This window comes from Zosterops lateralis (genome assembly GCF_965231275.1).
Source record: "Zosterops lateralis genome assembly, chromosome: 2".
Classification (NCBI taxonomy): domain Eukaryota; kingdom Metazoa; phylum Chordata; class Aves; order Passeriformes; family Zosteropidae; genus Zosterops; species Zosterops lateralis.
In genome coordinates, this window is record NC_139763.1 from 33,092,232 (window position 1) to 33,107,403 (window position 15,172).

Genomic DNA, 15,172 nt, shown 5'->3' on the forward strand with positions numbered 1-15,172 from the left:
TTGCAGCAGTGGCAGTTCCCAATTATCTGTGTAAATTACTTGTGTGAGTGAAGTCCAGATCAGATTCATGCTCAGCCTGGAGCAAAACACTATGTTGTGGGGCAGATTGCACAATTTCTGTGCAAGCAGTGTTTTTTGCCACGTTTAAAAAATGCAGTGAAGCCCTGATTCATGAGGGGAGGAGCTAAGCCACCCCAGCTAGCAGAGTGAGACCTGGGTTAAACTAGACCCAGGCATGCTCATCACTTAATCTGAGTTACTCTGTCAAGGTTTCTCTCTGGTGAAAATGCACAGTGTTGTCAGGTGCCACAGGTACCCTAACTGAGGAAAAGCTCAGCATATGCAGCTGGAGAAAAATATGGATCTGACACAGACTTTCTCATCATCCCACTCAGTTCCTTTTCCCCTGATTTTTTGGGATTGATGATAGATTGATAGACTACAGAAGGAACAGAATGCTTTTTTAACCTAAAAAAACCATGCAACATAGCTTTCTTTTTGTTAGAATATTGCCTTTGGAAATAAAACCTCTACTAATCACTATCACATCAAATTTCTACTATGGCTATCTACTATCACTAATACTAATGTGGTAAGAAATAGTGTGCAAAGCTTTTAAATTAGCTTGCTTTCCACTATTACAGTGGAACAGTGGAAACCAAGCCAATTTAAAGTGTCTATGCCCTTCTGTTTAAACGTGAATCAGGAGCCTGCTTTTGTAAAACGCAAGGAGCTGTGCTCCTTTAGAAGCAGAGCCATTTTGTGCCACAAGGTGGCTTGAGGATCCCATCGCAACTTGTTTAGAGGTGACTGAGAAGCAGCCAGCCCCTTCAGCTTCCTTCAGTGTTGTAACAAAGGTAACAGCTAGCAGAGTTACCTAGGATGGCTTTCCTTGAGAAGATAGACAGCACTGGGCTTTTTGGGGGGGAGCTGCTTCTCTCAGGGGTAGTGCCTTGTGAAGTACTGAGTTTCAGCTGAGGCTTGAGCCCCAGTTCCTGTAGCTCCCATCAGGCTTACTCAGTTCTCGGGATCTGGGGATGTGTAGACAACCCTCTGTTAGCTCTGCATTCTCCTCGTTTCCAAGGAGGAATTGCGAGCTTCCCAGACTGTACGTAGGAGTATTCTGTGTGGGGAGGATTGGACCCTCTGTCATTGACAGAGATGCCTGAATTGCTTTTGCAACCTTGCATCTGGCTGCCTGAATGAAGGGGAGGAAAGCAACCGAGCCAATGCTGACCTTCCATCCTATTTCACTTCCAAATATACCAAATATGATCAGCTGAGCAAACTTCTAGCTTTAGCACTGGTCAGGACATACGTTTCCATGACACACGTGTTTACTTATAAAGAAAAATACACCTCACATACTGCATTTGATGATACGTTGTCTGGGTCAGAAGTTGATAGGATGTGTGTTGCTAGGGAAATCTGATAAATGAGCTTCTGTATATGTGTGGTATTAAAGCCCTTCTGTGCGAACATAGGAACACAACATGTCCTCTAGACAGATTTCACAGACAGCAGTGTTCTCTGTGGGGAATGACTTAATAATTCTGGTTGTCTTTCACTTGGGAGGACCTATTAGTTTTATTTCACTAATGTGATTTACAAATGAAGTGCTCCTGAATGGAACGCTGCAAATTCTGTTTCTGCCCCTAGAGGGGAGTATTGTCTGTAGCTCCACTTTTTTTTTTTCTTTTTTTTTTTTTTTCTCCCTTGTAAGAACACTGAAAAAGCACTAGAAAACATATTTCATATTTCAGTAATATATATAGAAAATAGCTTTGTGGATGGAGGGAAAAATTAGATTATTTCCTTTAAAAATTAAAATATATTTAGTTTATCTTATCTGAGAAATAAATATTGTAAAAAGTATAGAATTCGTTTATTCTGAAAAATTGGAACAGTGATTTCAGCAACGTTTTCAGGTTAAGAAGAGAACAGTCATGTTTCAGTGAGCTGGATTTTTTTTTTTTTTTTTCTCAGTGGGAATTGGCTGTAAAGACAGAAGCTTTGATAAACTTTGCTGTAGAATGCTAGAAAAAAATGTTGTGAAGAAGCCGAAAATTGTATGGTGTATGCTCACTAGAGCTAACATTTTGGAACATAAATTAACTTTTTTCCAGCATCTTTTACACATATTTTAATGGTTTTCTATCAGCTTGTAGATAGTGAAAAATCCTTCTTGTGCCATCACAAGGGCACTCCTTAGAGCCCCATTCTTATTGTCAATTTGAAAGGACCTCAAATCCCTTTTTTTTACCACTGGGGCTCCCACGCATCTGATATAATCTGGGATTTTAAATAGGACATAGTCATATGTCTGAGGAGTGCACAAACGGATTTTTCCCATGTTATTATGGTGTCTGAAGGTTGCCAGAGAACCTGGGAGAGTTTAAAAAAAAAAAAATCACCATAATTTGCATATGAATAATTTAGCAGCTGGAGAATGCTGACGTTTTTCAGCATGGTGTTAAAAAAATCTCCAAAATTTTTAGTACAGCCCTGAGATACTGTTATCTTTACTGCTCCAGAAAGACATTTACAATTCAGCAATGTGTGTCCACTTGATGGCAGCATAACCACGCTGCTTGCTCTGCTGTGGTGCATACACAGGCTTGCCTGGGCTGAAAATACTGATTCTTACATTAGCACTTATCGTTAAAATTGATGTGCAAGTGAACACATGTCCTGGGTGCAAGTTAGCACAAGTTCTGCTCTTCCATGAAGGACTTGGAGTAGGAACCTAACCATTTTCTGCTCTAGAGCTATTGATCATAAAACCAGCTGACCAGAAGATACAGTGCTGCTTTCAAGACTTTAATGGGAAGGCCAGGGTTTATTTGTTTGTTTGTTTGTTTGTTTTAAAGGGAAGATTATTCTATTAGAAATGTGTGGTTTCTCAAGCTCTGACTTTGCCGCAGTGGATTTGCTAGTGTGCCTCTGAGCAACAAGTGACCAGCAAATCTATGATTTAAAATGAATCCTCAGTTTTCCATCAGCCAGATGTCTAGATGGGAACATTTCTGTTCATTCTGAATCTGCTTTTTCTTATTTCTTATTTATATCTACAGGAAGGGATCTGTCAATGCTTTTTAGGTATGGTATAAATATTGCAAAACCAATTAGAAGCTGTGAAGACATACAAATACGCATTTCCTTTCCCTGTGTTAGACTTGATGCATTTTCTTTTGTATTCAAGTTTCAAACTGCCTGAAGCTGGAAGAAAAGAAAAGTAATTTCTTAACATTGGGCTGAATCTTGCAGAGTGATGAAAAACTGCTGGGGTGGCAAGGACTCTCTGCTGCTTTTTGTCAATTCCGATTTTGACAGAGCGAGAGAAAATAGGGATATGTGAAGGGATGGGCCTTTCCCTCAGGATAGCAGCAGGATTCTTGTTTAAGCACCAAGTCTCTTGGTTCTTATTGCTTTGTTTTGGTTGCACGTTGTCCCATTTCTCAAAAGTCATCTTTCAAGGAACCAAGATTTATAGTTTGAAAAATCCAGGGCTGGAGTTGCTCACAGGGAGAGAAAGGCATCAGAGGAGACTGTGGTGTAATACATTCAAAATGGGCAATTACGACCTGTCCAAATATAGTCCCTATGTAGATAGTATGACAATGGCCTATTCTGCTGGTAATAAAAGTGGGCAGAGCCCTGCAGAGATCTCCATCACAGAGATGGGAACTCACACAGCAAGAGCAGAATTGATTAAAAGACAAAACTCAAACCAGAACTGGCATGTCATTGGATGAGGGAGATGCTTGCTTGGACTTTGAGGAGCTAAAAAAGGTACAACTTTAGTTCCAGGTCTGTGCTGAGCTTAGAGGCAGACCCAAATTCTCTTTGGGGTTAGCTGGTACAATTTTTGCCAGATTCCTTTGTGTTCCACCTGTTTTATAGGCATGAACCAGCAGGGCTGGCATGCATGGATGGGGTGACTGAACAGAACCTGGAAGGAAGCAGTGCCCTGACAGGTGCCCAAGCACCCAGGGAAAGCACAGTTGGTTTAGTGACTCTGTCTCTGCCCAATCTACTTCTGAATCTGGTACTTTGAAAGTATCTGGTAGATGCTAAAGAATTGTTATGGCTCTGCTGTCTTTTTATTTTTATTATTAGGGGAGGATAACATTACAGTGGACTCCCTGGTCATTTCACTTAGACTGAAATTAATATCTTAATCTGCCTAATCAGAAATACCGTCCTCTGAAGTACATTATATTAGTGCTGAAACATCTGACTGCCAATGAGTAATCTAAAATACACTGTGATATAATGCACCAGGCAGGGTGGGTGGGATTCACCTAATTCTGTTCATCTGTAGTGTTGGTGACTGCAGCTGAGCCTCTTGGCTCAGATTTGCTCCCACTGCAGGACAGAGAACTTCTTACGGAGTTAGAAGCCTACATTATTTCAGATGTCTACTTTAGTAGTGAAGTTAAAGGAGGCTAATTTCTATCCACTCACACTTTAGAGGTTCTTGGGTTTTTTTCAACGTTTTATTTTTTTGTTGTGGCAGACAAAGGAGTACAGAATAACTGATATCTTTGTTTAGTCACATGAGTCCCATCTTAGTACTTTCCTTTGGTGTTTCCCAACTCCATACTCGCGTAGCTTGGAGTCAGCAACCTAAAGCTATGGGATGTTCTGGCCAGCAGCTGGTCGTGTAGCTGTTTAGTGGAGGACTCACACAGTCTCCTCTCTGTGCAACATGAAGCCCAAGGTTGTGCAAGTGTAGCACATTTGAACACACATAAATTGGGTTCAGTCCTCTGCTTTTGTCTAGGTGTGCATGGAGGAGGGAATATGGTGCACCTTATGAGGAGCTCAAGGAACAACTGTCACTAGGAGATTCAGCCCTTCCTTCTCTGAGGTTGAATTGTAACAAACAGGTGACTATGCTGCAGCAGATGCTAGCACTGGTGGTGGTATAAACAGCAAACAGATGGTAAATTGAGGCCTGTTTAATGGCTATTTATGGTGTTAAACAGCTGAGGAATCATAGGGCTCTCTTCCTGGAGTGGTAAAAACCCACAGACCCTTTACCTGGCGCCTCATGGCTGTATTGATCAGGAGCATGTAGCATTGTAGAAGCAAGGCAAAAAACCCCCAGATTATAAGATCCTGCTTGGATGGCTAAATAACCTTCTTCATGTACCAGTAAGGTACATACACATAGAGATGTTCATGTTTCCCTGTGAAAGATCCTCTCATCCCAATCACTACTTCCCTGTTTTGCAGAGGTGTGGGGAGCATTAATGCTATACAAAAGGTGGATGATTATGATGAGGAGTGACCTTGGAGGTGGACCTGAGATGAATAAGAGGAAGCTGGAGTGAAATGCAGGTGGTTGAAAGGAAACTGTGATGTTTTTGAGCTCTAGGTCTGAACTATGGAAAATAACCAAAGATTTTAGCTCTGTATTTTGAGTCACCAGGTCATAATCGTCCCTATTTACCCTGCCATGTCTGTGCATCCCAGTCTAGATGTGAGGAGAGCCCAAATGGGCTGGTACTGCCCATCTGGTGTCTGCTCCTCCTCATCCTTCTCCCCACCCTTACTTTCTAAATCCTTCATTAAATCATTCAGAAAATACTTCATGTAGTTTATGCCTGTCCAGAGAAATATAAAGGATGTGTGAACTGGGAGGAAGCAAAAGGTTGTCTCTGCAGTGAAGTAGCCTTCATCCATGGAGGAACAACATGCCATACTGACAGGAAGGAATGGAAAAACAAAAGCCCTTTTGGACAGTCAGAAAACCTGCACTGATCTAATTGCCTAGCAGGTGATATCAAAATTGGAGGATGGCTGTCCATCGCAGTCCTTAGCCTTCATCCTTTAGTGTTTTCTATGCTCCTTTCTTTCTCCTGTACTTGGGTTTTCTTCTACTGAAAGCAAAGATTGGATGTGCAGTTGACTGGCACCAGGTATTGCTGTTGCTGGCTGGTTCTGACAGTAACTGGGACTGGGCTCTCTTGAGAGCCAAAAAGAAGATCATGGTTCAGTGTTACTCAGCACTTCAAGAATAACTGTACTTAATTAGCTCCTTGTTGAACATGCTATCAAAAAGCTGCGCAGATAAGGAGATTATAGTCAAAACATGTAGCATGGGTGGACCTGGGGAATGCATGGCCTGGCAAAATGAAGTGTGGGCTGGTTGAGATGTTGTTTCCCATTTCACCTGCATCAACAACTGCATCAGCTTCTCAGCATTGCTAGAGCTAGTTAGAATTTTTAAATCAGGAAATAAGTAAAAAAAGAAAGAAGCTGCTGCAGAGGAGAAGTTTGGAAGCCTTCTTCATGGGGTGCCAAAAGAGAGTTCATCATGGATAAGGGACCATAAAGAAGAGAAAGCTTGGAGAGGTTTTTAAGTGAAACTATCCAGTAGGTGGGTGTGATACTGTGCAGAGCATTCAGAGCTGCATAGCTGTTTTGATCTAAAGTTTCTTTAGGAAGGTAAATTTTTCAGGAAGAGAACCTGAAGAAGGAATTGTCTGTCAAAAAGGTTGGGGATTTTACTGCACCAGTTAGTCTGATACTGAAACCAGAGCTTTTTCTGGCAAGTTCTACCTTGCTTATGGACTTCATTAGATAACTTGCATGGCAAGGTTGGATAGGCATGAACTCACTGCTTCATTGACTGGTTTTATGCACTTAAAAGAAGTGCTGGAGAATGAAAGGTGTTACCTCTACTATAAACGTCTGGTTCACAATTCTTTCTGTAGCCTCCCAAATCTATGTCATAAAATTTGTGTGTCCTATTGGTTGTTTCATTGCCTCTTTCTGTTTCTGCTGTGTCTAGAGGCTGAACATCTCCCCTGCCCCTGTCCAAGAGTATGCTCTGGGTTTCTTAACGTACTCCACATGCAGGGAGGTTATTCTTATAGTGGCATAGCTTTTGAGATCAATTCTGCCACCTCAGATCATGTCATAATAACTTAGTCTTCAGCACAGTTCATATAGGCAATTAAAGTCTTGTTTCACACTTCAGCAGAAGCTATGCTGAGGATATTGTTTGCTTAAAATGAGAGTTTTGCTGTCAAGTACACCATGCGCTGAATTATGTATTCACAGCTCCCAAAAGCAATGGCTGGAGCTCTTAGTCTTCCATAGTCCCTTCCCTGTAGCATTTTAAAGGACATTTCGTTGTCACATAATAATAGCACATCTCAGCATCATAGGAAAGTTAGGACGTGATAGTATTCTTGGCAGAGTGGTTATGAAGGTGAAATGGGCTAAGACAGAAATTTCTGCAGACCACCTCACTCCAGTCTTAGATTTACTTTCTGTTCTCTGTTCACTTAATTTCGTGTATTCCAAAGAAATCAGTGTTTATAAGTAGGAAGCACTGGTGAACTGCCTCCCTATCCCACATGGACATGGAGATCAAGGCCCTGAATCTGTATTTTGGCCTTTTTTCCAAGAAGGTGATAGAAATTAATGAGCAAAGCAGTGTTTGAATTACTAAGAATAATCACTTCTTTGCCCCTGGGCCAGGCTGCTAGCAATCATCCAGCCAGAGGCAGGTTTCAGGATGACTCTTACAGCCATTGTGTTTCCCTGGGTGAACATCTGTCCATATTCTAACACTTCTGTGTGATGTTCTGTAACCCACTACCACCAACAGGGTTTATTAGGACTGTATGGTAAGTGCTTCAGAACCAAGACATGTCTTCATACATACTTATGTGTGTGTGCATGTCTGTGTGTGTATATATATGCTTCTATATGCATATATATATATATATATATATATATATATATATATATGCAGTATATATGCTTATGCTGGGACATGATACATTTACTTCAGGAACACAGGGAGACATCAGTTCCCTGGACTATACACTTACTATGTTGGGGCCTGAAACAAGTCTTGCTTTAAAACCTTTGGAAAGAAATAGAAGTTTGGTTACTGAAGTGCTCCCATGACATCACACTGGGAGGACAGCTGAATGGTTGTATCATCAGTCAAGGTCAAATGAATAATTTCACAGAGCTAACCATGTGTTCACAGTTTGAAAAATCAACCCAAACCATTAACTCTATTATTCTCCTGGCTCCATGTGTGTCAGAGAGCATACTGGAGATGCCACAAGGACTCAAATTGTTCTGCTGAGGTCCTGCTGGAGCAGGTACCCCAGGAAGCTTCTGGAGTTGGCTCTTGAAAAGGGTCTGACCCAACCCTGAAGTCTCCCTTCTCAGGGAGCCAACAAGCCCACTGGAGTGGGATATAGCCTGGCTGAAGGCCGGATCCACTTAACGCTTTTTTGGGATATTGGGAAGATAGCTTGCGGTAGGTTTAAGGTGAGTTTCAAGCAAATACTTTGCCTTTCATTAAGGAAAATGGCTGGTCTCATGCTGGGAAGGGCACTTGGGTTCACCTGAGCCCCGTAGCAGGTACTGGTTGCCAGCACAGGTGGGGTCAAGGCACAGCATTTAAATGCTCCCTGTAACCGGGGTAAGGGTAGTGCACAGAAATAAATAATTAAGAAGATGGAGCTGGTTTGGGGATTAATGCAGATAGGCAGAAAAACTTTGTATCTCTTTGGCCATAGTACCTTAGTGCCAACAAAAGTTTTCCTGTGTCCCCTTCATCTGTAACTCCTATTATTCAACATTTATCTTGAATTAAATTCTCCCAATTTCTCCCAGAGCCACTGGTGATTCTGCCTTTCTGCTCCCTTTTCATTTGAAAGCTCTCTGTTTTAATTTGTTTTCATATTAAAGTTAGTAGCTGATAAGCAAAAGCAAGTTTTGCGGCTGTCTGTGGCAGATAATACATTGGAAAATGTTTCCTGCACTTACAGGGTAGGAGAGAAGGATGTTCAGTCCCCCCTCTCTTTACCCACAAGTAGGAACAGATGCTCCTTGCATTGAGGAGATCATAGGAACAGCTGGGGGGTCCCTACAGTGGCCTAAAACCAGGGTCTTGCAGGAAAGGGTGCCTCCTTTTTCGGGGACTACTACCGAGGGTTTCTCACATCACCTTGAAGCACACTTACTCCAAATGTCTGCCTCCCTAATATCTGAATTTATTTCCTTGCTGCATTCTTGATTTTAACACCTCCTTTTTCTTCTTGCTAAAAAGGAGCAATCTCTTGAAAGTAGTCATGCTTAATTCCCCAGTGGAAATGGTTGAAGGTGACTTTTCTGAAGCGAACAAGTCTTGCTGCTTGAATTGTGCTTTTCTTAGATATTTGCTTATGTGTCTTGAAACAGAACGTCAGTAATCACGTTATGTTCTTAAAGTAAAGGCTATACATAATGAAGCTTTGATAAAGCTTTCATGTACAATTATAGGTGATAGATTAAATAATTTGTAGACCTGACTTTTTTTTTTTCAAAGAGTTAAGGTACACAATAGCATTTTGTTGGTTGATTAACACTTGGATAGCAGTGTGAGTATTTGGAGCATTATGAAAACAAATTTCTGTCATTAATAAATCAATAACTATAATCAGGGTTTGTTACATTTTTTGGGTGAATAATGGGCCCATTCAAGTCAGGGAGAATTTTACCATTATCTTCAATAAAAACAGAGTTTCATTCTTCTATTCCAAAGGACCTTTAACAGCTGCTTATAATCTTGTCATAGACCCTGTTTGAGTGAAACTAATCCCACGGGGCTTTTATTAAGACAGAATGATGGTGGAGGAGGGAAGCTTTTAAATGCTTCTGTTGGAAAGAACTGCCTTTTGAGCAGTGTGTGTGCTGTGACAGAAAAATCCTGGTTTGGTGACTGTCTCTGGTTCAGATAACTCTGCTGCACTGGGCACAGGAAGATCATTCTGGAGTCACCATATTAAAAGGATTAGGCAAAAAATATTTCATGTATGCATGCCCAGACCTCCTTTCTCTTCCTTAAATAAATTCAAATTAAGAGTAATTTTGTTGTAATCACAGAATATGCTGTGTTGAAATCGACCCACAAGGAGCATCAAGTGAAATTTCCTCTGCATGGGACCATTCCCAAGAATCACACCACATGTCCAAATGCTTTTTGAACTCTGTCAGGCTGCTGCTGTGACCACTTCCCTGAGGAGCCTTTTCTAGTGCCCAACCATCCTCTGGGTGCAGAACCTTTTTCTAATGTCCAAGCTAAACCTCCTCTGACACCACTTCAGGCCATTCTCTCGGGTTCTGTGTCACACACTGGTCATCACAGAGAAGAGATCAATGCCTAACCCTCCTCTTTCCCTCACATGGAAATTGTAGGCTCCCCTCAGTCACTTGTCATACAGCTTTCCCTCAAGGCCCTTCACCATATCCATAGCCCTCCTTTGGATGCTCTCTAATAATTTAATATCTTTTTTTATAGTGTGGTAGCCAAAACTGCACACAATATTCAAGGTGAGGCTGCCCCAGTGCAGAGCAGAGTGGGGCATTCCTCTCCCTTGCCTGGCTGGTGCTGCTGTGCCTGATGGACCCCAGGGTAGGATTTGGTCCTTTGGGCTACCAGGGCACACTGGTGATTCATGTTCAACTTGCCACTTACCAGGATCCCTAAGTCCCTGTCCATGGTGCTGCTTTCCAGTATCTCATTCTCCAGTCTGTCCATATATCTAGGGCTGCCCCATCCCAGGTGCAGGATCCAACTTCTTCCTTTGGTGATTACCCAGCCCTCTGATTTGTTAAAGTGTCTCTGCAGGGCCTTCCTGCCTTCAAGGAAGGAAGGCAACGGCTGCTCCAAATTTTGTATCATCTGTGAACTTGCTTATTATCCCTTCCAGTCCTGCATCCAAGTCATTCACAAAGATGTTGAAGAGCTCAGGACCTAAGATGGAGCCCTGCTAGTGACAGGTCATCAGTGTCATGTCATCCCGTTCATTGCAACCCTTTGTGTCCAACCCATGAGCCAATTGCTCACCCATCACATGATGTATTTATCCAGTTGTGTGCTGGACATTTTGTCCAGAAGGATACTGTGAGAGACAGTAGCAAAAGCTTTATGGAAATGCAAAAAGATGACATCAGGTGTCTTCCCTTGATCAACTAGATGGGTTACCTTGTCATTGAAGAAAATCAGGTTTGATAAGCATGAAGCTATGCTGGCTGTGACCAAGGACTGCATAATATTCAGCTAACTAAACTAGAATATACAAAGGGGCCCTAAGCTTTATCACGATGTTAAAAGCCAAAGAGTGCAAATATCACTGCAGGTGATGTTTGAAGGAATAGACCCAGATATCAATTTTTTGAGACTCCTGGGGCTGTGATCTGAATATATAGTTTGTACTCTGCATCTCTGAGCAAATCTCTATGCAACAACCCATGCTTCCAGCCCCAAGAGTGTAGATGTCTGCTGTGCTGCTTTTATTTCTCTATGCAGTAGGAAATCCAGTCTCTTTGAACCAGGAGTCAGTTGAGTGACTTTGTTTTTCCGGTCCTCATACAGTTATGAAAACCAGTTCCAGCTGGGCACAGAGCTCCTGCTGTTTTCAGGGTGGTGACATTTGTGCTGTGAATCAGAACCCACAGTCAAGTTTTCTAACAAGTTTTCTGTCAAGTTTTTTGTCACATTGGCCATTACAAGACACTTCAAAAGCCTCGGGTAATTTTGTAAGAGGTTTCTAGGAGAGTGTTCACTGAGCACTTAAAAATCACTTAAGAAGCTCAACTACATAGTTCTTAGTAGCATGTAATAAATAGGTAGAGCTAGTTCATTTGTTCAAGATGGCCAGGCTAGGAGTGGTCCTAGGATAGGGGCATAGGAAAAGGAAAGCAGCATGCAGATGTCATTGATAGAGAGCAAAAGGAACTTTTTAATCCAAAGAATTCATGTTAGTGAAAGGAAAGGCTGTCCCCAAGCACAGTAACAGCTCCCAAACTTTGTTTTCCCTACCCCCAGGCTAGACCCAGGAGGCTGCAGCAGGCAGCACCCTTTTAAGGGATATTCTGCCTTTTGCTGGATAATTAATTCAGAGGGGGCAGAGGAGTAGCCCTGGCACCACAATAATCTTTGTGGCTTCTGAGTCAGGTAGTGGCAGCCAGATGCCCTCCAGCCTTATCTGCTACTCTTTTATTTAAGACAGGCAAAAATAATTTCAGGAGGGACTTAATTAAATTCCACTAGGTCACAGTCTTTGTGCAACTCATCTTCACTTCTCTTCCATATTTATAGTTGATGAATGTCTACAACCTTCCTCATTACATACAAGGGATATTTCCAGAGATGTAGGCAGCAGGATACAATTCATAGGACAGCGAGATGAAACAGAAGGTCTTATGCATAATTCTGCACTGAATATTCCTTCACTTCTTGATTCTACACCTGTTGTCTTTGTAAGATCCCCTCCTTCAATGTTTGCAGATGACAAGTGTGTATATTAAAATGTTGTCAAGCTACAGCTTTGAAATGACATGCCTAAACTGTTGGTAGACAAAGAGACAGGAGATGGACTGCAGTAAGACACACCAGCTTTCTTATGGGCTCTTGGAGCAAGGTTTCTGAATTCATCAAGAAGATTAAATTTGCAGTGCTTAACATAGAAAATAAAATGATGCATTGGAGGGATAGCAGCCTTGCTTTCAAGGCCACATTAGAGTGAATTTTGTGAAAAGGATGCAAGTTCTGGGCAGGATACTGCTAGAACCAGCTTATTAAATTCATCCACACACTACTCTTGGTAACTTTGGCTTTGCTGGCATTGGTGCCCACGGGTAGTCTTCACTGCAGACATCTACATATCTGAGTGATCTTAAATTATCTTTTACAAAAATAAAGCTCAAGAACAATTTTGCTTAAGTGCAGGTATCTCAGGCCTCAGTAATTTCTTTTCTATATTGTACCCTCCTGCCTGTTCTTACCAAATGGTGAATTTTCTCTGTTCTGAACTGTATTTCTATTTCTTTGGCTTTCTATGATATATTATCTTTACATTTTCTATTATTACTGTGTGCAATTTGCCTTTTTCTCTTCCTGTTTCCCAGCTCATCCTCAGAATATGATCTCTAGCCAATGATACTGTACAATGATACAGTAGAGCCCTGTGTCACCCCAGCACCAGGCAGTCTGTAGAGCCTTGGATGTCTCTGGGCTGTTGCCTCTGAGGTGAAATAACAGCATAAAATGAGAAAGCCATAAAGATATTCATAATGTAAAATTTTAGTGAGATTTTCATCCTCACTATCCTGAGCAAACTATTTGTATTATACAAATATTAAAATGTCTTAAACAAAACAGATTCTCCTTGTGCTAGAAGCAAATTTTGGCTCTCTTGAGATATTTGATAGATTTGATGCATTTGATGTCAATATAACTGATATTGCACTGCTCAGAAATTTACCTCAGACTATTCTTAGTCTTCAGCTTGATCTGTCAATCATGGAGAACATGCATGGGAAACGTCTATATTTGCTTAAGGGTTTTTTCTTCCCTACCCCTATGTCCAGTCTAGATGAAATATTTCCACATAGTGACTGAGAAGTCCAGGATACAATTGCTTCCCTAAGCAATACGCTGGGGAAGATGACTGTTGTTTTTTCCTGACAAGATGCCCAGGTAATTCTCAGTGTGTTGAACTGAAATGAACTCCAATACCATGTGATTTCTACAGAAGTTAACTGTAGTGCTATATAAAGTGATGCATATATGTCCTTGATTATATATAACTTTATATATAGCTATAATTAGTTACATATTTTATCTATAAATAGCTATTTAATGGATTTAAGTAGTTATATCTACATATAAAGTCGATGGTTCTTTATGTCCATAACAGTGCTATTTGACCCAAGAGTCCAATTCCTAGTCCAGTTGTAGTATGTACAGAGAGCAGATAAGTATAAGGTATATGGCAGAAACTCCATCACAGGATTTCTTCACGTACTAATAAGAAAGAATGATCTTATTCAGACAGCTTACATGAATAAAATAATTTCACGTGTCTCAGGGTTACTAGATAATGCCTAGGGCATGCACGCAGAGTGGTCCACCTGGCTTTTCTCACATTCAGTTTAACAGGGGGTTGCTATGATTTCAGCAAGAGAAAGGAGCCTTCAGGAAAAGTGTGCCTGTGTAAGCATTCATTTAGTGCAGTGAGAGGCCTAAAGGAAAAGCGCAGGGGGAAAACAATGATGTGTTTTCTTTTTACTCCCCCACAGATTGACCATCTCTGCTGAATGTCCCATGCAGCTTGAAGATTTCCCCATGGATGCACATGCTTGTCCATTAAAATTTGGAAGCTGTAAGTTCTCTTCTGTAATAAGAACTAGAAAAATACCATTTTCTGGCTTCTCATGTTCAGACTTGTCTTGTACAGATTTTTCACCCTCCCTTCCAGCCCTTGCCTTTTAACATCATTTTTTAGCATCTCCATTCTGCCCCCCTTACTGCTACCCTGCTGCTTCTTTTCCATGACTATGCTTTATCTGGGCCTGCTGCTTTTCAACTCATGCCTGCATACTCCAAGATAAACAGTGAATTGATGGGTGATACGTCTTATATATCCACATCAAGTGTAACAGCCACTGTTAGATGAAGTTCTAGATGCAGACAGCTAAATTGATAACTTGTTTTTCCATTTGGAGGAAAACAGAGCTTTCACTGTACTGATCAGATTGATGTGCAATTATTATGGTATTTACATGAATCAGACTGCAGGGCAATATCTGCATTGCATATATTAAAAGAGATCTAGAATATTAAAAGAGGAAATATCTTTCCATTTGGCTTTAATAAATCCAGTCCTGTATCCTGTTACATGATGTTTAATACACATGTATTTGTATATATGCACACATTATTCTAAACTGTATGCTGAACGATGATTTTTCCCCGATTCCAAGCCTCTAATCCACCACACTGCTGCCTTGCCAGAAGCTTACTTTAAAAATAACCCCAGGGAATCAGATGGTTATATTTAAAAACAAAGCTCTTAATTAAAGTACAAATGAGGCTACTGCAGTAAACTTTTTTTTTTTTTCATAATCCAATCAGAGCTTCCAGGTGCAATCATTGTCTCTGAAGACTTTTGATAATTACCAGGCAAGGCATTTTGCTAGCCCCTGAAGGCGCCTAACTTCAGCATTTTGCAATGTTTTTCAGCCATATCAATTTAGAGCCACTAATCCTAGCAAGATTAAGCTTTGCCTTTATCGTCTGTATCTGCCCTGATTTAATACTGACTATACATTGTCTTCTAGCAATCATACTAAGAAGTAAAAAAAC

General features: G+C 41.1%; 2 protein-coding genes across 2 annotated transcripts in view; one reads left to right on the plus strand and one right to left on the minus strand.

Annotated features, from left to right (window-relative positions):
- GABRB3 (gamma-aminobutyric acid type A receptor subunit beta3) overlaps positions 1–15,172 on the minus strand; it is a gene marked incomplete at both ends in the record, with an annotated part of 198,192 nt that overhangs the window by 163,687 nt on the left and 19,333 nt on the right. The window lies entirely within an intron of this gene.
- GABRA5 (gamma-aminobutyric acid type A receptor subunit alpha5) overlaps positions 1–15,172 on the plus strand; it is a gene marked incomplete at its 5' end in the record, with an annotated part of 53,492 nt that overhangs the window by 11,769 nt on the left and 26,551 nt on the right. Inside the window, one exon of the mRNA XM_083881844.1 lies at positions 14,107–14,189. Within this exon, the coding sequence (XP_083737970.1) occupies positions 14,107–14,189 (83 nt within the window). The remainder of the gene's footprint in view (positions 1–14,106; positions 14,190–15,172) is intronic.